The 25,681-nt window shown below is 37.1% G+C and overlaps 2 protein-coding genes across 2 annotated transcripts; both read right to left on the bottom strand.

The window, feature by feature from the left end:
- Positions 1-2,917: 2,917 nt before the first annotated feature.
- Positions 2,918-9,170, bottom strand: LOC108699002 (cholinesterase). Its single transcript, XM_018230857.2, has 3 exons — positions 7,638-9,170; positions 6,607-6,770; positions 2,918-3,254 (listed from the first exon to the last, which is right to left on the bottom strand). The coding sequence occupies exons 1-3, from the start codon at positions 9,143-9,145 to the stop codon at positions 3,247-3,249; spliced, it is 1,680 nt and encodes a 559-aa protein (XP_018086346.2). The 5' UTR covers positions 9,146-9,170; the 3' UTR covers positions 2,918-3,246.
- A 13,761-nt stretch (positions 9,171-22,931) lies between these two features.
- On the bottom strand, positions 22,932-23,894 carry LOC108699315 (taste receptor type 2 member 41). The gene has a single exon (XM_018231324.2). The coding sequence runs from the start codon at positions 23,892-23,894 to the stop codon at positions 22,977-22,979; it is 918 nt and encodes a 305-aa protein (XP_018086813.1). The 3' UTR covers positions 22,932-22,976.
- Between the last annotated feature and the right edge of the window lie 1,787 nt (positions 23,895-25,681).

The raw sequence follows: 25,681 nt of genomic DNA, 5'->3' as shown, positions 1-25,681 counted from the left end.
GGATTGCCAAATTTGTTGAAAAAACTTTGTATTCGATATTCGAAGTTTTTTAATTGGATGGTCGAATTTCGATGTTTTTTGTACTTGTAATTTGACCCTTGATAAATCTGCCCCTTGGTCCTCAGTTATCAACACTGATTTTTTAATTAGCTTGAATGTATAATCTAAACATAATATGCTAAAAGGGCACATCATGAGTTAACCAAAGTTAACCAACTAATAAGGTCTCTGTAGGCTCAGTAGAAATTCCCACATCCAAGTCCCTGGCCTACAAACTAGAAATATAAGAAGAAAAGTACTAGAGAAAACATCAGCTGCAACTACACCAGTAGGTAAGTGTGCCAGTCTCTCAAAATTCAGAAAACAATTTAATTTAAGAATATTACATTTAAGAGTTTCTGATTTCCATTTAATACTCCATTGCACTGAAAGAATGGCTATTGAATGTTAGTATTATTCCTTACAGTTGGACTGAAGAAGCTCAGATGAGTGGTGAAACGTTTTCAAGAAAACTTAGAAAGTCTAATTGATTTAGACTTAACTTTACTAGATACTGCATATGACCTGGATGAATGAGAATCTCCATAGACATAAATGACCTCTTATTCCTGCATAACTTCTTTATAAACTAAATAATGTGTTTTTGTGATATCTGTCCATAAACACAGTTTACTCTTGGTACATATGAGTTTAGAAGCAGAGTAGTCGTCTTTTTTAATACGTGAAAGTCTTTACTCTATTTCTTATCTAAAAAAAAAAAACAGCATGCAACATAAAAACCAAAGCAAACTCATGGAACTCTATCTCCAAGGCATCACAGATATCTCTGAACTTCAGACACCATTATTTCTTGTGTTTCTATTGATCTATCTTCTCACCCTGACTGGAAATTTCCTTATCATAATTATCATTTGTCTAGATCGACACCTTTATAAACCCATGTACTACTTTCTGTGCAACCTCTCATTTCTGGACTTCTCATTAGCCTCGGCTATTCAGCCAAAGTTTCTCTCCATGTTGGTAACAGGGATTCACAGCATTTCCTTCAATGGCTGTATTACGCAGCTCTATTTTTTCATGTTTTTGACGGCAGCTGAATTTTTTCTTTTGACAGCGATGGCTTATGATCGCTATGTAGCTATTTGTAAGCCTTTGCAATATCATCTTCTCATGAACTATAAAGTTTGCACTCTAATGGCAGCAACATGCTGGGCAGCTGGTATGATAGAACCATCGGCCCATGCAATGGCTATTGCTCAACTGCCACTGCACACATCACAAATCAATCATTTTTATTGTGATTATTCAGCATTACTGAAAATTTCTTCTGTTGATACCAAAAGAATTGAAGTCATGACTTATTTAGCTGGGGTAGCAGTAGGTATGCCTGCCTTCTCTCTTACCATTGCCTCCTATGTTTCCATCATTGCTACTATTGTGAAAATCCATTCATCTCAAGGTAGGCAGAAAGCCTTCTCCACCTGTGTGTCCCATCTCACAATAGTTTTTCTCTTCTATAGCACTGTTCTAATAACAATCATGAGACCTACTTCCAAATATTCTTCCACCCATGGCAAACTTGTCTCTCTTCTTTACACCATATTGGTTCCTTCAATTAACCCATTTATCTATACATTGAGAAACCAAGATGTGAAGCAATCTTTTTATAAAGCCAGTATCAAATGGCACTTCCCACTCTCTTTATAAAAAATGCTGGATCAAAACTTAATTACATGAACAAAAAAGTTCTCCAAGCAGATACCTGGAGTTTTATCAACAACTTTTGCAGGAAAAGTAAAAATAATTGTGTGTTATAATCCTAGGTACATATATAAACAACTCTATGGAGGGAATGTAATATGTAAAACTGCTCAAAGACGCTTGTGAACGTTAGCGACTGCGTTTGCGTCGTCTTTGACTGATTAAAGACCTTTATTATCAAGTTTGTGAAAATTTGCAGTGTGTGTAATTCATTTTCAAAAACACTAAGGGGCACATTTACTAAGTTCAAGAGAAGGATTCGAATGATTACAAATTCGAATTTCAAAGCATTTTTTGGGTACTTCGACCATCGAATTGGTCAAATTCGATCGAATTTGATCGAATCGAATGATTTGAACGATTCGAAGTAAAATTCGTTTGACTATTCGACCATTCCATAGTCGAAGTACTGTCTCTTTAAAAAATACTTCGACTACATACTTCGACACTTTAAACCTACCGAGGTTCAATGTTAGCCTATATGGACCTTCCCCAGCACTTTTCTAATTTTTTTGTGGTCGAAGAAAAATCCTTCGTTCGATCGCTTAAAATCGTTTAAATCGTTCGATTCGAATGATTTTATCATTCGGTCGAACGATTTTTACTTTGATCGATCGATCAAAGGATTTGCGCTAAATCCTTCGAATTCGAAGGATTTAATTTCAAGGGTCGAATTCGAGGGTTTATTAACCCTCGAAATTTGACCCTTGATAAATGTGCTCCTATGTCAAAATATTTAACAAAACTCCAGAGCAGGCGTTAACGCTAAACCTTTGCTTGGCTCTATAGTGCAATGTAATATTCGCCAGCGATTGATTTTAGATTGCAAGCAGTGCTAAACATTTGCAAAGATGCCATTTTAAATAATGCTTGCTACTTTTAATTATATGCTTAAGCGAGTTCTCTGTGTAACTCTTATAGTTCCATTTAATCTACAGCCCTAAAACAGAGGTATCAGTATGCCACCACCATAGATTCTACATTTAATTCTTCTCATACCGATGTGTGTGCTAGGCAATGCATTGTGCTGATTGGTTAAAAAAAAACTCTACTCAATAGGGAAGGTATCAATGATAAAAACCAAACAATGATCCAATAGTGCTTCATAATGAAGAAAATATAGATTCATATTTTAATTAAAGCAAAAGGCATAACATATTTCAACACAAGTTTTATTTATTTTGGTCATGATGCACATTGTGTATAGGTGTGTACTGCCCCTTTAAGCCCCCTGCATAGACACATACCATTTGCATGTTGTGAAACAGAATTCAGTAAGAAAACAACGCTGTATGTAGCAGCCATATGAAATTATTCCAAGTCAATTCTGCAGTCTCATGTGATACTACAAAATCCCTTTATAGCCATATCCAAATATCCATATGATGTAGAATTTAAAGGGCCATCTTCTTAGTAGTGTAGTGAATTTCATCACAATAGACTATTGTGTTATTATTCAGTTTCAGACCTCCCAAAAGCCATTCATTATTTTACTGAAAAATAAAAATAATATGGAGTCAGTCAAGGTATAATTAACAATAATACCCCACCATAAAAAATAAAAGGATATCCAGCATTTCTAGAGTCCAAATCTATTTAAAAAGAAATTGAGATTCAACAATTTTACAACTTGAATTTATGAGGTTTATAAAATCTAGGAAATTTGAATGAAAACATGACATCTAAACCCTGTCTAGTTTCTGTTGAAGTCAAAAGAAGTTGTATATTCAAGCTATTTTTTAATTTTAATGATTTTTTTTTTAAATCTGAATATTTAAAAATAAATGAAATAATTAATTTTGTGAATTAACATGATCAAGTTTTTCTGATTCAATTTTCTGAAACTAAAAAATGTGTAAATTGGCCACACCAGGTTATTCACATTAAGGGACAGATTTACTTATGGTCGAATATCGAGGGTTAATTAACCCTCAATATTCGACTGCCGAATTGAAATCATTCGACTTCGAATATCGAAGGATTTACCGCAATTTGTCCGTTGGAACGAAAAATCGTTCGATTGAACGATTACATCCTTCGAATCGTTCGATTCAAAGGATTTTAATCCATCGATCGAACGATTTTTCTTCGACCTAAAAAAGCTAGCAAAGCCTATGGAGACCTTCCCCATAGGCTAACATTGACTTCGGTAGGTTTTAGGTGGCGAAGTTTTTTTTTAAAGAGACAGTACTTTGACTATCGAATGGTCGAATAGTCGAATGATTTTTAGTTCGATTCGACGTCGTAGTCGAAGGTCGAAGTAGCCAAAAAAAAACATTAGAAATTCGAAGTTTTTTTTATTCTATTCCTTCACTCAAGCTAAGTAAATGGGCCCCTCAATATGTACCCCTCCAGATTCCAAATAGGCCGACTCTACTTCAGATTAAAAAATATTTGTGAACCAGACTTTACATTACTATGGGGCAGATTTATCAAGGGTCGATTTTCGAAGTGTAAAATACTTAGAAATTCGACCATCGAATAGAATCCTCCGACATTGGAATTCGAAGGATTTTATTCATCGTACGATCGTACTCCGATCGTATTTCGAATCGTACGATTCTAACAATTTTATTGTACGATTTTCCTTCGATACCCAAAAACTTAGAAAATTGCTCTGGCAGGTCCTCTTAGGCTAATATAGCATTTCGGCAGGTTTAAGTTGGCGAAGTATTGAAGTCTAAGTTTTTTTAAAGAGACAGTAATTTGACTATCGAATGGTCGAATATTAGAATGATTTTTACTTCAATTCAAAGTCGTAGTATCCTATTCTATGGTCGATGTACCCAAAAAATTACTTCAAAATTTGAACTTTTTTAACTTCGAAAATTCACTCGAGCTTAGTAAATCTGCCCCTATGCACTGATAGAGATGTTTCAAGTCTTACTTAACTAAGACATCTATTATGAGCAATATATCCGAGGAATCACTCCTCACACATCACCCCATTTGCCACATAGAAGCCCATGCAAATATCAGCTGCATGGGGGGCCATGTGTGTACAGTTGCAAAACTAAAAATCTGCTCTGTTCTTTTGAGTGGGAGGATAACACAGTCTTCCTACTCTTCAGTCCTATTAGGATTAATCCTCCTTCTGTCAACAGGCTTTGAAACAGGAAAGAAGAAAGAGAAAACCATTGCTGGGGCCTATGGTGCATTGAATCCATGGGAAGGAGCAAACATCCTTTTAGGCAGCTGGTGTCTTTGCCTTTAGAATTTAAGGGTACCTATAGACTGCCTACTTATTTATTAGATTGGGGGAAGGAAGACCTTACTATTAATTACATTATCAAGACTCTCACAGCAACAACAATAACAACTATACAATAGAAAATCCCTGGCAATAAAGTAGAGAAATCATGTCAGTTAATAGACATAGTTACATAGTTACATAGTTACATAGTTAAATTGGGTTGAAAAAAGACAAAGTCCATCAAGTTCAACCCCTCCAAATGAAAACCCATCATCCATACACACACCCCTCCCTACTTTTAATTAAAATTCTATATACCCATACCTATACTAACTATAGAGTTTAGTATCACAATAGCCTTGGATATTATGTCTGTCCAAAAAATCATCCAAGCCATTCTTATAGTCATTAACTGACTTCTGAGTACAAATTGATATTTGCATTTGCAGATACCTATTTAACATGGGAAGGTAAATGAGAGACAATCAGTTCCTGGTTGTTATATTTTACAGGCTATTCCTCTTACAGGAATAGCTCCTTTTTGACTGACCTCAACGACTGTGGGGCAGATTTACTAAGTAGCCATCATTAGATACATTCACCAACAAGACAACGGCAGGAAGATCGGCAATGTAATTAGAGGTGTAGAGGACAATTCACTAGCGGAAAAAAAAAAACAGCACTAACAAAATTTTTCCACCTTTAGCCAGGGGACTTTTCGTTCAGGCAAACTCAGCAAATTCATCAAATTTTCCACTATGTTACCCTTTTTGCCAGAGTCTGCTTTGCCAGGATAAACCTGGGGAACTGATAAGATGAAGTTACATCCTCCTCAAACTTATTTCAGTGACATTATATCCTGGTGTTTTTTTCATATTTTAAAGTGGGATTATGTTTAAAAAATGTAACTGTTAAAAATATATTTCTTTAAAAAATTTTTTAAACATGACACATTTGTTTTAGGGTGGGTTCATGTCTAGGACAATAGAGGATGTTTTTATTTTGCTTCCTTGGACATTTTTAATAATATGTGGCCACTTCAAGCAATTTCAGCAACATCACTGAAAAAGACCCTATATGTACCTGCCCTATTTAAATTGACGCAAGCGCAAGTGTGTTAACGATGTTTCGCTAGGAAGAAAGTAATGCTAGCAAAAGTTCGTCTAGAAATGCTCATGCTGACGAATTTTCACTGGCGAAACTTTGCTAGCGTTCGTCTGCTGAGATGTAACTTCGCATTTTGATGAATAATCGTATGAGCTGCGAATTAACTTCTGATGAAGTTCGTGAAGTGGGCGGAGCCACCCAAAGTGGAAATTTGCCCCTTTATCTCAAAGTTTGAGACCAAATGGCTTTTGCGAACATTCACAGAGTATGTATTTAAATTTCACAAGCACAAAGTGTTTTTTGTTAACGCTAAACCTTTGCTTAATGAAAATGTGCAATTTAATATTCACCAGTGAATAATTTTACATCATTCAAGTCAAGAACTCAAAAATAAGCACCTGCTTTGAGGCCCCTGGGAACAACATCTAAAGGGTTGGTGACATGTTGCTTGTGAGCCACTGGTGGGGAACACAGCTGTACAGTATATGTTGTTGGTATGAAGGCAAGTAGAAACATTGCTTTACATATCAGATCTGAATTCTTACCAAGCTTTAGGAGTGAAGGAAAGAAGAAATTCCAAAACTGGCAATTGCGCATGCTCAACTTTTGGTTAACTTCTGACCCATTCAGGTTCAAAACTGCATATTTTTCATCTTTAAGTGAATACAACGGCCATACAAATCCATCTTCTGTGTCTACATTCGGTGATCTGCAGTCACAAATGAAAAATAGTGAGAAGTAAAGGGGCATACAGTATAGAGGGTTATTTACTAAACCTCAATTTTTTTCTGGTCAAGATTTTTTGGGCACAAACTTAAATTTTTAAAGGAAAAAAAACTTCAAAAAAGTATGAATAAAAAAACCCTGAACAATGTATTAAAAATATGAAACTCTCTAAAAAATTTTTTTTTTTTTTGGAGAATCCAAAAACCTCTAAAAACCTGAATGGCTAAAAAAAATTGAACTCCAATTCCATTCCAATTTCCAATTCCAATTGAATTCTAAGTTTTGTATTCTTTTTAGAGTTTTTACACTTTTAGAGCTTTAGAGAAATAAAAAAAAACATGATTCTGAATAGGTTCAAAAGCATATGTTTAGCAAAAAAAGCAATCCCAATTTTTTTAATCAGTCTTTTCCACAATCATGTTATTTTTTAATTAATTATTTTACCACCTAAAACTTGCCAAAATGTTAATGTAAAACAAAAAGCTAATAGAAAACGTGATCGCAGAAATTGATAGAAAGAAAAATTCCCCTTCCAGAGATTGCCAGAAGCCTGTTTAACACAAACCAAGAAAATATTTAAGCATTTTGAATACCTTATTTATTTCCTAGAAGAAGGTTTATGGAACCTTGGTTGGGGGAGGTTCTCGAAAACACAGTTGGGGAAAGGGAAGCTCATTGGATGAACAGAATGTTCTATTCTGAAATGGAGTTGGATTTTTAGTTTGGAACATATTTCCCTATTTGCCCTTCTTATATAAAATCTATAGAAACAAATAAGTATATACACTGTACTATAACCCATAATCAGACATTGAAGAATAAATATTTATATTAAAGTAAAATACTATACCCCGTTCTTGCAAAATTGGCCCAGAATTTCATCATTCTTTTGCTAAAAAGGAGCTCAGATTTAGTGTAACGGCCCTTTTTGATAAATGGCTTTCCAAACAGCATTGGCAACTCAGCACCATGCAGAGCTCCCATCCATTCTGGCCACGGATCAGTTGATGACCGGTGATCATATTCATAGAAGAATACATTATTTTGATGCTCTACAGCATATCTTGCAAAACTTTTTACTGGACAAGCAAAGTAATAGTCCCGAAGAATCAGTTCCATGGCTTCTCGATTTTTCTCACCATTATTTCCATCTTCCCAGTCTTTATATTGCAAGAGAATGGATTGTACACCAAGATCACCTGCCGAAGGGAAGAATCGTTTCAGCCTTTCTTGTAGATCTTCTGAAGCAATAGAGCTTTCTGTTTTTATGTTAAAATCTGAAGAACCTAGTAAGGTAAAAGGGTTTCCATCATCCTTTGTAATTCCTAACATAATTTCTGTTCTTTTCATAGATTGCCCAATGATATTTTCTGGCACATCTACTAGAAAATCATGATCTACAGTGGGAAGAAATTGTGTGAGGGCATATGGTTCCTTAGCAAAAAGTTGTTTTTCGGTCAAGTCTATTGTATCTGCATTTATTAAACAAGTTATAATAGCATCATTGTCTGTTTGTGGACATCCAAGGGCTTCAGCTAATTTCAAAGTTAAGCTCTTTGCTCTCTCCTCAGAGTTTAATGCCCAGTTTGATGTCACTGCCCCACTTTGGACTATGGCTCTGTTGTAATAAACATAGCTTTCAGGTGATATTAAATGAAACCCAACGGATGCTGCTCCAGCACTATGTCCAAAGATAGTCACACTATCAGGGTTCCCACCAAAAGCTTCAATGTTTTCACTGACCCACTGCAAAGCTAACCTCTGGTCAAATAATCCAGCATTCCCTGGTGCATCCTTGTGTCCGGGCAAAGCCAAAAACCCAAATGCTCCAACTCTGTAGTTCATTGATACCACAATAACATTTTCTGCATAAGCCAACACTCTTCCATCATATATATCCAAGGAAGTTGTGCCAGATTCAAATCCACCTCCATGAATAAACACCATAACATGAGCATCTTTTGGCTTAGAAGATGGGACCCATACATTAAGATGAAGGCAATCCTCACTCATCTCATTGTTCACTAAAAACATTTCGGTACCAGGAAATTGAGCAAATTTTTCTTCTCTGTTTTGAAAACAAGATTTCCCAAACTTGTCAGCTTTTAGCACTCCATGCCAAGGTTTCCGTTGCTCAGTCTTTTTGAACCTTAGCCTTCCAGTTGGTGGTTCCCCGTATGGAATTCCTAGATATGCGGTAACATAACCTGACTTTACTGATAATTCTATGCCACTGACCTTTCCCTGTTTTACCTTTACAATGTTGCCATGATCAGCATTAGTACTTAAAATTAGGAATGACATCAACAGATTACAGACATGCAGACATCTAAGGCAGTTTCGCTTGATTTGGAACATTGTGTCTGTAAGACAAACATAATAAAAGATTACTTAGTAGAAAAAACAGCATCCACAATGTAACCAAAATGTATGAGCTAGGCTGTTCTGCAAGGTTGTATATAAAGTAACAATATTAAATAGAAACATTAGGGTTGGAGCCGTGCACCCAGCTGGCCAAGTACATCAGGCCCCGCCCCTCTGCAACCCAGTTCAGAACCCCTGCTCCAGTCTTGTGCACAAACCAGGCTAGGCTATTCTAAAATTTAACTTTTAATAATTCCATTTTAAAAATGTATAAACCCATAAAGCATGAACCTCGTGACACGCCACAACCACGCTGACAAATTCACTGCGTGTAAGCACACAGTGCTGGACCGTGTCCATAAAAAACAATTAATTAAAACAACGCAAAGGTGGACAGATGGCAGGACCCTCGTTCAGATCCTAGATTTAGGCTTAAATGGCACCTTGCTTGATAATCAAGGCAGTAGCAGATAATCAAGTCAGTAGCAGATAATAAAAGATTACAAACATGCTGCATATATATTATTTATATTTCAAATACAAATCTAATCATATAGTAAATAACAGTGGGTGGATGTACATTGCCCCGACAGAGCTCATTATGAACTAAACCTTTTTCAATTAATATACATTACGTACAACCCTAGGAGGATATAATAAAGAAAATACTATTAAAATATAAAAATATGTAATGGATTTTATTAAATCAACTGTTTGAACATCCCAATTGGTGTTTTCTTGTTTGGTAAATTAGTTCTAGGCAGTTTGCTGTTACTTACAATTTCGTAAAATTTCCGACAACGGAATTGTAGTTTTACTGTTGCCTAGATCGGTTTGCTTTTTTCTTGTGTTAATAACTCAAAGGTTTTAAATGCTATAGTGTTGTGTGCAATGTGACCACTGAAAAATAAACTTCTGTTTTACATTAGGAGCCTTTAACAGATTCCTTGGGTACAAGTGCTAAAGTGCTAAGAGCATGAAGAGCAGATCACAGCATCAGAAAGTGCAGACACATTCTATCCTTACCACTTGTCATAGGAACACAAATTCCGTTGCCATTCTGCAACAGCAGAGCATGGTGAAAAAAGTGTTAAAACAGGGCAGGGCGTGGTATACTAGTATTAACAAAACATCAAAAAAACAGAATGTTTTCCCCTTTTAAACAAGGGGTATACTACACCTTTAATGTACAGCTGCCAAGATTGTGTTTGCTTTTGATCAACACCGAAGAGGAGGTTGTGCAACAGTCGGTGGACTTGTTGCCTATGTAAATGCTTAGTCAGTGCTGTGCTAATGTTTATTTAGCAGGGTAGACTTTCTATGAATTGTGAATTACGAGAGAGTTCAAATGGTAAGACTAGACAGAATACAAGAGCAGATGCAGTATATAGAGCATAAAACAATTCACATGGATTAAAGTTGTGATCAATGATTTTATGTGTATGTATGTATGTATACATGTCTGTATGTACATCTGTATATTTTATACACTGTATTTACATACACAAAAGCAATAGTATGTTGTTACAATACAATAATATGGGGGACAAAGTGCAACAAATAAATAATACAACATTTAATGTTACAAAGATGAAACAATAAGAGGGGGAGGCAATCCCTGCCCCATATACAGTAGCTTACCAAAGTGGGTAATGTACAGCACCAAACAGGTACTATACATACATTACTAAGTATTGCTATGTAAAATGGTTGGGGCATTGGCCAATGATTTCCAAGAGTGAATCCCCCCTAGTCCTTGAAGAGGTAGGATTTGAGTTTAAGTCACAGGGATGTAATTCTAGAGGTAGGGGGCATCAGGAGAGAACAGTTTAAGATGGGAGATGGCAACGGATGTTGAAGGACACAAAAAGAAACTTATGGAAACATAAGTGAAGTGCTGAAGTGAAGCATCAGGTAGAAGAACATTATTAGGCATGAGTGAAGAGCTTTGAAAGTTCATATAAATAGGTATTCCTCTTTACATAACCCTAACAATATAATAACCAGACATAAGACATTTTGTAAACAGAATTCAAATTCCCAAAACTATGAATGCATTCAATTGTTACAAAACAATTTACAAAAAGTGGCATGACTCTTTTCCTACAACGAAAAAACAGCTTGAATTGTAGCATCAAGGTCCATTTATTGCCGCATTATTAGCCAATTAGTGTATGTCAGATATTTCACATCTGACTAGTCCTAATCTTATTTACATATGTATGTTTATTTAGCACTGGCACAACATTTTTATGACTTTTAACAGACACTGGGGGTTATTTATCAACACTGGGCAAATTTGCCCATGGCCAGTAACCCATGGCAACCAATCAAATTGCTACATTCATTGTTTTACTTGCAGCTGGCTTTAAAAAGCTAATCACTGATAGGTCGCTATAGGTAACTTCCCATGGGCAAATTTGCCCAGTGTTAATAAATGAGCCCCACTGAGTTTGCCTTCAAATTGCTTCACTGGGGCTCATTTATCAACACTGGGCAAATTTGCCCATGGGCAGTTACCCATAGCAACCGATCAGTGATTAGCTTTTTAAAGGCAGCTGCAAGTAGAACAATGAATGCAACCAACTGATTGGTTGCCATGGGTTATTGCCCATGGGCAAATTTGCCCAGTGTTGTTAAATGACCCCCACTGTGTTGAAAAACTTCCCTAGCAATCTGGGGTTTTATTGCATGCCAAGATCATAGCAAAACCAGATATATGCAAGGGGAAATGTCAAACATTTTTAGGGGTTACTTCTGGCTTGATATGCAAAAGCAGCCCTTAGTGCTCATTTAGGAACAACTTCTGTCTGGGATCTGGCTGTCCTCTATGCCTCGCGGCAAGTGCAGAATGCAGCATTGGCAGATGCAAGGTGGTCCTGTTCTTAACATCTGCCATAGGGCAGATTCACAAGTTGTGTGAAGGGATGGGAGCATGTGTAGGGGGTGGGAGGTGGGATGACTACCTGCCTCCCCTGGCCCCTTATGAATATAGTGCTGCGGTATGCAGGTGGATTTCTCCAATTTCTCACACTTGCCCCATGCATTCCATGTAATAAATAACCCCTTATACCTTTCCTTTTATTTATTTTAGTAGACCTATCAACAAGATAATAAATAAGAAATAATATAATAATAATAATAAGAAGAAGAAGATAAGCTGAATATTAAAAGCCCTATTTAAAGTAAACATTAAATTATTTATATTGTAGGTGTGGAAAAATTCCCCTGTGTAATAGGTAATAACTAAAGTTTAGTAATTAAAGAGAAGAATCTATACAGAATGTCTGCAATTTCGGAGAACCTACTAAGCAGAGATGGAGATACAGCACATATAATTGATGCAGCTGCACCTAGGCTCACGTTAACAAATATTTAACATAAGTGGTTTAATTTAACATGTGGCATTATACATTTACAGACATGTATACCTTTGGACATGACTTTTGATGTAACATGTTATGTTAAGTGTTGCCTATAATGTATACTAATTGAGAATTCTTCACTTAATAGTATGCAGTTTTTGTCTACAAAGTGATGAATGAAAAACTTAAATTGAATGTGACCCTGAAATATATATAAATTATATTGGAACCCTATGGGGTAAATTTATCAAAGAGTGAAGTTCCGCCACTAGAGTGAAATCCCGCAGCTCTCCATTCATTTCTATGGGATTTTGAAAGGCGTATTTATCAATGGGTGAAAGTGAAATTTCACCCTTTGATAAATACGCCTTTAAAAACCCCATAGAAATGAATGGGAAGTGGCGGAATTTCACTCTAGTGGCGGAACTTCACTATTAACTTCACTCTTTGATAAATATACCCCTTAAACTTGTATTCATTGCACCACCATGTAAATAATATGGGCCTCTGGTGTTTGTGATGTAACTAGTAATGTTTTTTTAAACAGATTTCTTTTTAAGGGAGTGTATATTATTACTATTTATAATAGAGTAAAAATGTGTTTAATGTTTGCCCACTTTGGTCACTGCTTACCATGTGAAATTCATTACCCCCTAGCTCCCCACTCTAGGCCCTAATTTAGAGACTGATGCTTATGTCAGCAAAGTACATTGGAGGTCAATGCAAAAGAACCCTACAATGGGTCCTTTGCTGACTATCCCTAGTCACATGTTCCCAAACTCTGAGACTGTCTCTTGTAGTATGAGACTGAAGCAGAAATGTTTGGGGGGGGGGGATTCACCTGAATTCCAGCCTGGTTGAATGGTTACTTGGGTGGGAGAGGTGATAATGTCTAGTTTGAACCCAAGAAGCAAATGAGATAAAATTAGTTTGAACGGTGGCTTCAAATTCTGCAGATACTACTGACTTCACTATGCATTATATTGAGCATAAAACATAATAGCCATGAGATTGGAGAACATATGCTCAGATATCATTATTGCTTAGTTATTTCAATTGTGTCTCACAAATAGTGTGTAGTGACAAATAGTTTACAAAATAAGACAAATAATTTACCCCGTTCTATATAAATCAAATATAGTCAAGCTCAACATGGCATTCAACATCCTGTGCTATTCTCAATGGTCTCAGAAATTCTAATTACAGTAGACAGCTAACAGACAGTAGAAGCTATAATACACATTTACATGTACACACACATACACACATAAAAAAAATATATATATAACAGAATTAATCAGAAAATTGAAGAATATCTAGAATATAAACAAGAGCATTTCAACTTACCAGCTCCTAATACTCTGTATGCTTGCTAGCACTATGCTGTAGGTGACTTGTAACTTATTTATACATTAGACTCCTCCTTTCAAAATATAAACCAATTATCTGTATTAAACAAAGTTCAGCAACCTTGCAGCAAGGTCTGCAAACAACACAGAACTGAGTAGGGCACACACAGATTTACATTAACAGTTTTCAATGCACCTAGCTCTAATAAAAACGGTACTGATAGATGTTATAAAAGCATTAGCATTGTTAATAGCACAAAAGCCTAAGAATTATGGGCACATATTTTTAAAATGCCCAGAACTTGCCAAAGGTGCAAGAAGACCTTGTGAATTGAGTACCGAGCATCTGATGGTAGAGTGTCAATCATAATCATGCATATTTACCCCTTAAAAAGTAAATAAAAACAATATTTTTTTTTTTTTTCAATAATTTCATATTCTGTTTATTGGGTAGGAGTGGGAGATTTATGAATATGTTGGCATTTTATAATAATTGAGGGTGTCATACAGGAATCACCTGTGAATATTGAAGATGATTTTTTTTTTGTCTTAGAGGATAAGTGAACCTTTAAAATAAGTGAATGTTAAATTGATGAGGGGGCTATTCTAAGCACTTTTGTAATTTGCATTCATTATTTATTTTATTTTTATTCCAAGATATTAAGAGATACGTGTACTGTTAATATAAATGAATTGTGTTACAGCAGCGCCACCTGCTGGTCAGTTTCAGACCAGTCTGACCACCAAGTAGTCAAGGAAGTTGTCAGGAGAAAGAAAGAGGCTGCTCTGATGTTCTTCTGCTTAGGAACGGTTTCTAATTCTTTTCCTAAGCAGGAGAACATCAGAGCAGCCTCTTTCTTGAGAAATGCAGATCACAGAAAAGCTGAAGAAATGGCAAGCTCACAGTGTCTGACCGCAGTGTAACACACACCTGTGCCCTTGATTACAAAATACAGGACAGAATGCATAGTGCCAAAAAGTAGGCACAAGCCAACATGTTATTGAACATTTGCACCATGCCCTGCACTTTGCAGAATTGCTGCAAGTGTTTGAGATCTAATAATTCTGCAAATGTAAAGAGACCAGATTCTGGTCCAACGTAGAAAATGAACCCTCAGATCAATACTCCTCAAAATATAAAACTGCTTAAATCTTCAAGGTAGTAAATATGGAAGTCTTTTTGGAGTTAACAAGATTGTCTGGTATATGCTCTGTAGTGCCCACGGTGCGGTCCTTCATATGCTTAAATTAAGGGGCACATTTACTAAGCTTGAGTGAAGGATTCAAAGTAAAAAAACCTTGAATTTCGAATTATTCGACCATCCAATAGGCTACTACGACCTTCGACTATGACTTTGATTCCAAAGATTCAAACTAAAAATCATTTGATTATTCAACCATTCGATAGTCGAAGTACTGTCTCTTTAAAAAAAAACTTCAACTACATACTACATACTTCGCCACTTTAAACCTACAATGTTAGCCTATGGGGACCTTCCCCATCACTTTTCTTAGGTTTTTTTGATCGAAGGAAAATCGCTCGATCGATCGATTAAAATCCTTTGAATTGTTCAATTTTTCTGTCGATCGTTCGATCGTAGGATTTGCAGTAAACCCTACGAATTCGATATTCTAATTCGTAGGATTTTACCTCGAAGGGTCAAATTTGAGGGTTTATTAACCCTCGATATTCGACCCTTAGTAAATGTGCCCCTAAGTCTTATCCAACATCTCACACAGGTAGCAGTAGGGTTAAACTCTATAACCTTTATAGCTAAAAACCTTTCTACATTTAAATGCTATTTAGTGAGCTGTGTGACAACTTCCCTTTATTTATTGATCCAAAGTTCAAGTGCAAATTCCTAGACTAACTTGATCAGCATTTATAGTGTGTTTCTAAGAATGATAAGCAAAACAAATAACAGTTCATTATATACTTTTCATGAAAGAGATGGAAACCTAAACGTTTTGTCCAGTGAACATGAAATTGTAAGATACTTTTCAATATACAGTAACTAAAGATGTTCAGTGGTTTTAAAGTTAATTCTCAATGTCATTGAAACTTAAAATAGTACCTGTCTTTCCTCTGGTGCACTGCTGGTTCTGATTCTGCTCCAGTCCACACAGTGTCTTGCATGCTTTTTTGACAGCTTTTGCTATACGGTTTCAAGGAATAGAAACAGTAGTACAGGTATGGGCTCCGTTATCCAGAAAGTTTCAAATTACGGACAGGACATATCCCATAGACTCCATTTTATTAGAATAATCCAAATTTTTAAAATGATTTCCCTTTTCTCTGTAATAATAAAACAGTACCTTGTACTTGATTCAAACGAAGATATAATTAATCCTTATTGAATATAGGAAAAGATTCGCTAGTGTTACCCCCCCCGCAGCGACACCGCCAATTTACTAACAGGCACAGGCACTCTATCGGCAGGTGATTTTGCCCTCTGAGGGAACGGTCGTTACTCTGCAAATTCACTAAAGTGCGGATTTTAATGAACGTTACCTATTTAGCCACCTCAGACCAGGCGAAGTGCATTAAAGTAGCTAGACCTTCCTCAATCTTCTGTCACTTATATTATATTCTGTGAGCGAAAAATGCATCAAAGTCCAAAAAACGCTGGCGTCTTTCCATTTTTTTAGCCTGATTGCCTGCAAAAGACCTAACAAACTTTTTTTGGGTAACCAGTTTTGCCCATACATTTGCAAACATACTGAAAATTAATTTTACAGTGGGCTCGTGTGTAGGGCAGTAAATAACTCTATTGTCTTTATTAAGGTTCCCTGGTAAAGTGTTTTAAAAAATTTAATTTGTAAGTATTTGCACCAACATTTAACATAAAGACGTCCATACAACTTTATTAGTGATGGGCGAATTTGCGCGAAATTTGCAAAACGGCGAAAAATTCACAAAACATCGCTTTTCGACGCTGGCAATTTTTTTCGTGCGAATTTTCGCGGGCGTTTTGCGAATTTATTCACTGGCGGCGAATCGCGCAAATTCGCGCCTGCCGAATAAATTCGCCCATCACTAAACTTTATATTTCCTGCCCTATGCAAATTGACCTGAGCGCAAGATCCCTAGTGAAGTTTCGCTAGGCACAAATGAACGTTAGTTAGCGCAACTTCACTATCCTATCAAATGCTCGCACTGAAGAAGTACGCTAGTGAAAAGTCACCAGTGTTCGGCACCCACGACGAAACTCCGCATTTTAGTGAATTAGCGTAGTATGAGCGCATTTGCACCTGGCAAAGTGTTGCAATGGGTGTGGCGACAATTTGCCAATTAGTAAATCTGCCCCTAAGATTTAATAAATCCTTATTGGAAGGAAAGCCAGCCTATTGGGTTTATTTTATGTTTTCGTGATTTAGACTTAAGGTATTAAGATCCAAATGAAAGAAATATCTGTTATCTGGAAAACCCCAGGTCCTGAGCATTCCGGATAACAGGTCCCTTACCTGTACACAGAAAAATGACAGATAGACTGGGAAGGCTAATACAACACAGGGCTGTTTCTTGGTATGTATTTAATAGCCAATTTGCTCTGCTTAGCCAACTAACAGGGACTGCATTGGCCTGTCTGTAAAGACACAGGACCAGGCGGATCAGAGCAGATATTCTTTGTGGAGCTCTCTGATATAAAGAAGCCTGGGTTGGTGTGTTTTTTAAGGTTGAGGAGGGAAAAAGTTGCAAAAATCCCCCATTACTGAATCTGGCTTTCATTGTTTAAATGGAATAGAGCAGATGATGCAACTTTGATATTTCCTATAATGATAACATGGTGGTTCATTGTACTGTGGGCTACAAACCAGTTTATTTACCTTCCAATCCAATGTTTATTTGCTATGAGTAGGTATATGTCCTGTGGGCAGTATGTTGTAGCTGGCAGGTTTTTAATGTTTGCTTTCAAGTTAAAATACTTGGTCTTTGAACAAAACAAAAAGGTATAAAATGTATTTTTTTCTTCTAATCAAAGAATCAAATTTAAACATGGTACAAACTGCTTGCCCCATGGGCATATAGGTTCATATTTGTGCATGGCAAAATCTTAGTAATCCAATGAAATGGCCCATATGGGACATTGTATCCGACTGGAAAACAACCTAATAGACTCACCAACAGGGATCATTATTAAACCAGATTGTAAAAGTGTAATCATTCAACACCTATAAACTAACTGATCTACAAGGCCAGGTTAGTATAGTTGCCCATAAAACTCAATCAGATCTTTGCTGGCATCTCCAGCTGGAAGCAGATTGATCAAAAGTGAATGATGATTGAGTGGTCTAGGCAGTTGCACTAGTGCAATTTTGTAATTTTTATGTGAGGAAAAGAAGCCTATAGACTGCTAGCCTGAAAATTTAGCCAAAAGTGAGTAACACGAGAAGTTAATTGGTCGACATATAAACAGCTTTAAAATGCAATTAAAAGTTGTTGAGGTCACTTGTTGAAGAATGTTAAAGGGATACTGTCATCGGAAAACATATTTTTTTCAAAACGCATCAGTTAATAGTGCTACGCCAGCAGAATTCTGCACTGAAATCCATTTCTCAAAAGAGCAAACAGATTTTTTTATATTCAATTTTGAAATCTGACATGGGGCTAGACATTTTGTCAATTTCCAAGCTGCCCCTGGTCATGTGACTTGTGCCTGCACTTTAGGAGAGAAATGCTTTCTGGCAGGCTGCTGCTTTTCCTTCTCAATGTAACTGAATGTGTCTCAGTGAGACATGGGTTTTTACTATTGAGTGCTGTTCTTAGATCTACCAGGCAGCTGTTATCTTGTGTTAGGGAGCTGCTATCTTGTTACCTTCCCATTGTTCTTTTCTTTGGCTGCTGGGGGGGGGGGAAAGGGAGGGGTGATATCACTCCAACTTGCAGTACAGCAGTAAAAAGTGATTGAAGTTTATCAGAGCACAAGTCACATGACTTGGGGCAGCTGGGAAATTGACAATATGTCTAGCCCCATGTCAGATTTCAAAATTGAATATAAAAAAATCTGTTTGCGCTTTTGAGAAATGGATTTCAGTGCAGAATTCTACTGGAACAGCACTATTAACTGATTCATTTTTTTTCCCATGACAGTATCCCTTTAAAGGTGTCTTTATAGGCTTCTTGTCTTCCATTGGTAGTTTTCAAACTGATCAGTTAATACTGCTGCTCCAGCAGAATTCTGCACTGAATCAATTTCTCAAAAGAGCAAACAGATTTTTTTTTATATTCAATTTTGAAATCTGACATGGGGCTAGACATATTGTCAATTTCCCAGCTGCCCCAAGTCATGTGACTTGTGCTCTGATAAACTTCAATCACTCTTTACTGCTTTACTGCAAGCGTTTTGAAAAAAAACATGTTTTCCGATGACAGGATCCCTTTAAGCTTAGCATTCAATACAATCATTCCTCAGCACCTGAGTGTCAAGCTGAGCATGTTGGGCCTGAACACCTCTATCTGCAACTGGATCTTGGACTTCCTGACCAAGAGACCTCAGGCAGTCAGAATGGGAAGAAACATCTCCGGCACCATCACACTGAGCACGGGGGCTCCTCAAGGCTGTGTACTCAGTCCACTGCTCTTCACACTGCTGACTCATGACTGCGTAGCAAGGCAGGGGTCGAATCACATCATCAAGCTCGCTGATGATCCAACCCTCGTGGGTCTCATCAGCAAGAACAACGAGTCAGCATACAGACAAGAGGTGAAATGGCTAATGGAATGGTGCAAAGTCAACAATCTGTCTATGAACACGAACAAAACAATGGAAATAGTTGTTGACTTCAGGAGACCACGTGGTGATCACTCTCCACTGTACATTGATGGAAATCGTCAAGAGTACTAAATTCCTTGGAGTACACCTGGTGGAGAACCTCTCCTGGACCCTTAACACCAGCTCTATAGTGAAGTAGGCACAGCAATGTCTCTACTCTCTGCAAAAGCTGAAGAAAGCCCAACTTCCACCACCTATCCTCACTATCTTTTACAGAAGATCTATTGAAAGCATCTTATGCCTCTGCATCACTGCCTGGTACAGACACTGTTCTGCATCGGATAGCAAGATCCTGCAGCAGGTGGTGAGGACAGCGGAAAAGATCATTGGGGTTTCACTTCCCGCCATCATGGTTATTTACCACACCCGCTATTTCCAGAAGGCTACCAGCATTGTCAGGGATGGCACCCACCCTGCACACAATCTCTTTTCCCTCCTGCCATCCAGTAAGAGATACCACAGCATTAGGGCACGAACTTCCAGAATGTGCAACAGTTTTTTTCCACAAGCCATCAGGCATCTCAACTCCCAAGGACTAAACTGAATATATTCACAAGAACTGAGAAAAAAAAAAACCCTCACAAGTGTATGTCTACCTCACCCAGCAGGACCATGTATTGTTCACCTCAAGAACAAAAAAAAAGCCTCTTATAGCCTTATGTGTAGCACCATGGGTTCTGGAGAAATGTTATTTAGTTTCTACTATGTACTGTATTACTATATATTGCTGAAATGACAATAATATCCACTTGACCACTATCTAGGGGCTTATTTACTAAAACTTTTTTTTCTGGTAGGGGCAAAAACTTAAGTGTATGGGGAAAACCAGTTAACCAAAAGTTAAAGTTAAGTTAGGACTTTTGCAGGCAATCAGGCTGAAAAAAGGAAAAGATGTCAGTGACAGAAGATTGAGGAAGATCTAGCTACCTTAATGTACTTCACCTGGTCTGAGGTGGCGACAGCAACTCAAAATCTGCCCCATTGTCAGTTCCTCTTCATAACTGAGACTTCTCAATTCATGCAAATTCAGTACTTTTCATTAAAGGGCCACTAGGCTAGGAATGTTGTAGGAACTGTGCTCATTCTATATCTGCTTTGACAGGTAGCCTGAAATATACATTGGAGCAGTACCTCTAAAACTGCATTGCTTGGTGGACATTAATGTACAGTAGCTTGTTTCTGTTATTGTGTCTAATGGAACAGTGCAGCTGTGGCAGTGCACATTTCATATTTATAAAGTTAGATTCACTTTGACATTTCAATGTTTTGTATTTACATTACATATATCCTTCCATTAATGTCAGCGTGTTTCCTCTCTTATCAGCCATAATAGACATAAAGGGGGAGATTTATTCGAGGGCGAAAAATTTGCCACCGACCGATTCGCACCAATCGCTACACTTCGCCAAGCAAACATTTGCCTAGACAATGCTAATTCACTGGAATGCAGAGATTTGTCGTGGGCGGCAAAAGCTGTCGATGTTTCGCTACCGTTACCTCGGCAATGCGAGCAACTGAAAGCAAAGCTGTGCTAGCGTTCATTTCTGACTATCGCAAATTCGCTAGAGGTCTTGCGCTCAGGTTAATTTGCATATGGCGGGAAACAAGTCCAGGGAACCTTAATAAATAAAATAGAGTTGTTATAATGCCCTACACATGAGCCCACTGTATAGTTAATGTTCCATATGTTAGAAAATGTATGGGGGAAGCTGGTTACCCAAAAAAAATTTGAGTACTTTTAAGGATATCACTCTGAAAAAAGAATAAGATGCTAGTGATTTTTGGACTTAGAAGCTTTTTCAACTAAAAAATATGATGTAAATAACAGAAGATTGAGGAACATCTATGTACTCCAGTGCATTTCGCCTGGTCTGAGCTGGCGAAGACAAGTCTGGTGAAAGAGGTAACAATCAGTAAAATCCGCATTTCATTAAATTTGCGGAGAAGCGTCCATTCGCCAGAGCGAATTGTTGCCTGGCAATAGAGTGCGAATGACTGCTAGTGTCTATCTCTTTCACTAGCGAAGTGATGCCTGCGCCCATTAGCGAATTGACGCTAGCATTAGCCACTTCGCCGTTGATTAAATCTGCCCCAAAGTGCCTCCCCACTCTTCCTTTCATCAGTACTCCATGAACACAGCATTATTTTAAATCAATATGATCTAGCATGTTTATAAAATGTCTCGAACTGTTTTATGTGCTGAATAAAGCAACTAGTTTATAGTTAAGTATCTAAACAACTGCCAGAGTGCCGATGAATTTGAATCAGGTTTGCATAAGAACTGAAGCATGCATTTGGATCATTTGTTGCTTCTGTAAAGTCTAAAAATATGGACTGATGAGGGGGATGTACCCAGTACATTTAATTGCTGTTTATACACAGTTCCCATCTCAGTTGGTACTTTACTTTTTATGATCTTAATTAGCTGTTAAGACCAACTTTTAAGTCAACCCCATCCCTGCACTCAATTGCAGGGTATGTTGAGCGTGTCTTTAAAGCCTTGTCCTTTGCTTGGCAGTAATACAGAGATTCCAAATTCCATGAATTAGAAAGCACTGACTTCATAATCATATCATTTTACTTATTTGCGCAAACACGGAGCAGCTTTCCTTAACTTCCATATATAAGCTCCAAATGGCACATCTTTTCCGAAATCATGCAGAGCAAAAATTGAGAAACAATGCCTTTGCAGTCCTAGATACTCCTGGAAGCACAGTTTGAAGGTCAATTAAAGTGAGATTAGACTAAGCACTTCATTTCTGCCCTAGATATTCATGAAACTATGGAATGAAACGTTTTGATATATTGTGAGCCTTGATGTTAGATCTCAAAGTGGATCTTAAACATAAGAAGTCTAAAATCACTGCCTTTGGAGATACTGAATCCCCCTTCAGTATTTGTATAATAGAGAACAAAGGTGCATATACTCATATCAAAAACTGTTAGCTAAAACATTTTCACTTTTTTTCCTTTTTTTGTAGTGGACCTAATTGGGAAGAAAGAAAAATCTCCCAGCCTGATCACAACCTGCATAGATAATTTCACTTAAATGATACATAATTGTACAAATGTTTTGTCAAATGAATGATTTAAAACATGGCCGATGTCCATCACATTTTCGTTCAATGCATTTATATTTAAATGAAAAAATAAAAATAAAACAGCTACTGTATTTATATTTTGTCCTTTTCCCATTTCACATGTAGCCCATTATTCTACCTCAAAAAACTAAAATATCAAAAGTCAATATAATAAAAACATCTTAAAAATGGTTTGCCCTAAATCTGTTTGTTTAAATAATATTGTATTATATTCCAAGTCTGCAGATGTATCCAGATTACTCAGAATTATTTGACGTTGATATGATGCACGCACAGCAATGTAGCCATTGTCTTAGGCGTATCTCTAGCTTCTTATTAGCCCTTATTAAGATTATAGGTCGGGGGGCACGAGTAAGGGACAATATGATGGCAATGACAAATTGCCAAATATAGAAATCTTGGAGAAAAGCACAGAGAAGCAATGTAAAATAGTACACAGCATTAGCTGCAAAAAGAGCAGCCACCGTTTCAGTTACACGGACATGGACATCAGAACTGGTGTAAGAAAGGGACTGCATGTTGGTTTTCATTCTCTTGATGTGTCTGTAGAGTGATATGATAATGGATAAAGATGAACTAAAGAAAAGCAAGAAAGCCACAAAGGAGACTACCATTATAACCTTGAGTGATTTTCCATTGGACACAAGGAGAAACAGATTTTGATTTTCGGCACAATTTGTTGAATTTGATGAATGTTCAGTGATATCCCAGGTGACGGGAAGAGAGGCCAAAAACGACCCCATTGTTGACATGATATGAATCCATGGAAACATTTTGTGGAAGTTTTTCTGTAGATACATGTAGAATCCTTGGTTGAAATTGACAATTTTTAAACAAAAGTACAAGGACAGCCAGGTACAATACCAGAGAACGCAGAAAGATACTGTTGAAAGCACAACAGAAATGTAACTTTTATCATCAATCGTGATATATCCCATATCCAGACAGAACGAAAAGTCACTACAAATTTTGACAATTCCATGGACAAAACTGAAGAGACTGATACAAAAAATCAGCTGGTCGTTAAGATGAAATTTTACGTTTTTGGTCCAGTCCTGTAGATTCACAAGCATAACAAACAGGTGTCCTGGGACTGACACCACGACAGAAAACAGGTCAATAGACAATATAACAATGTCCATAACGGTCAGCATTTTGCTTTTCTCCAAAAAAAAATGTGGCTAGTTGAAAAATTTCACCGTACCCATCAGATTCATAGAAGTCTTGTGATCAAACTAATCATGTTTCACTTACAAATACTTTTTTGCCTTATGTGGTTCAGAGCACATTCTCATGGGATGTGACGAGCATTTACATTTTATTTGTATGACATGCCATAACATATTCCATCACTCAAGTCATTTGCAAATATTTTATTTGGTTTTCATTTATAATCATCTTTACAGACAGAGTACGGAAACTGTTTATTTTATTGCTTTGCATTTTATAAATTAAGACCTTGATTTTAAAGTTCATAAAGTACTCAACTAAATTCATGACTGTAGAATCAATACCTGTTCAACCAACATTATAACAAACATATAAACCAAAATGAGCACAAACACAACTCCCTTCTATATATCACAGGGGCAGATAATGCAGCTTTAATATTTGATATGCATGAAACCAGCAGAAGAAGCTTATAACCAATGACTAAAATATGATTGCTCTATCATGTTCAGTTATGGTCATCATATTATTGCCATAGCTTATACCTACAGGGGGTCATAAAAAACTCAACTGTGTTGTGCTAAAGGTGACAACCCTTGCATTCATGTAGGAGGGGGAGTGTCCAGTTACCTGTGCAATTGGACTCTGGGTTAAATAGTCAACTCTTAGGACCAAAATATGATTTAATTTGGAGGACCAATTTTCTGATATGGGTTATACCTGTTTGTTTTTCTCCGCTAGGAACAGAAATTCTTTAATTTTTCGGTAATGTAAATTATTCTCCTTTTTTATTTTATAAACTGTATAAAAGTAAATTTTGTGCATAGAGTTGTCAATATCATTTTTTCCTATACTGTATATGCATTTTTCACCTTTTTGTAATATTATAACTATGTGCCTTAACCTTCTGCATGTTGAAAAAGATGCTTGATACTTGAATGCTAATTTATACTTTGGGGCAAATTTACTAAAGGGCGAAGTGGCTAACGCTAGCGAAAATTAGCCAGCGTGACGTCATTTTGCCACTTTGCCAATTTACTAATGGGTGCTGGCGTTAATTCGCTAGCGAAGTGGACCTACTCTAGCGCGACTTCGCACCTTTAAGCCAGGCGAAGTTGCGCTCAGGGGAAGGGACATAACTACGCTAATTCACTAAGTTGCGGATTTTCGTGAACGTTATCTCTTGCGCCAGACTTTACTTCGCCACCTCAGACCAGGCGAAGTGCAATAGAGTAGATAGGGCCTGCTTCAAAAAAATAGATTTTTTCTAAGTCCCAAAAAACGCTGGCGTCTTTTACTTTTTTAAGGGTGATAGGCTAAAAAAGATCGTAATTTTTTTGGGGGGTATCCTTCTCCCCCCCTAAATTTCCTAACATATGGCACCTAAACTATACAGTGGGCACATGTATAGGGCAAAATAATAACTCTATTCTATTTCATGAAGGTTTTCCAGGCTTGTGTACGTTAACTTGGTGCTGTATGCAAATTAGGCATCACAATCATAACTTCGAACCGCTGATCGTAACATCGCTAGCGCAACTTCGCAAACAATCAGTATCTTGTGCGCAACTTCAGATCTTCGTGAATTTGCGCAGCCCTGGCAAATCTACGCCTGGCAACGTGCTGCAAAGCCAACGCTGGTGCAACTTCGGGGGTAAGTAAATTTGCCCCTTTGAGTGCTGTGGTACAGAGCGTGGGTGATGTGTGAAAGTTTGTGGCATCTAAGGGGCACATTTATCAAGGGTTGAAGTGAATTCGAGGGAATTTTTGA

The sequence above is a fragment of the Xenopus laevis genome, chromosome 8L, assembly GCF_017654675.1.
Source record: "Xenopus laevis strain J_2021 chromosome 8L, Xenopus_laevis_v10.1, whole genome shotgun sequence".
In the NCBI taxonomy this organism is placed as follows: Eukaryota; Metazoa; Chordata; class Amphibia; order Anura; family Pipidae; genus Xenopus; species Xenopus laevis.
This window is presented reverse-complemented; position numbering and strand designations above follow the sequence as displayed.

What these genes read in the sequence shown, in the direction of transcription:
- LOC108699315 (XM_018231324.2), bottom strand. Translation starts at nt 23,894, where the DNA reads ATGCTGACCGTTATGGACATTGTTATATTGTCTATTGACCTGTTTTCT.
- LOC108699002 (XM_018230857.2), bottom strand. Translation starts at nt 9,145, where the DNA reads ATGTTCCAAATCAAGCGAAACTGCCTTAGATGTCTGCATGTCTGTAAT. An exon ending in GCCAATTTTGCAAGAACGGG is followed by an intron (nt 6,771 to 7,637) that starts GTATAGTATTTT and finishes TTGTGACTGCAG; the next exon opens with ATCACCGAATGTAGACACAG.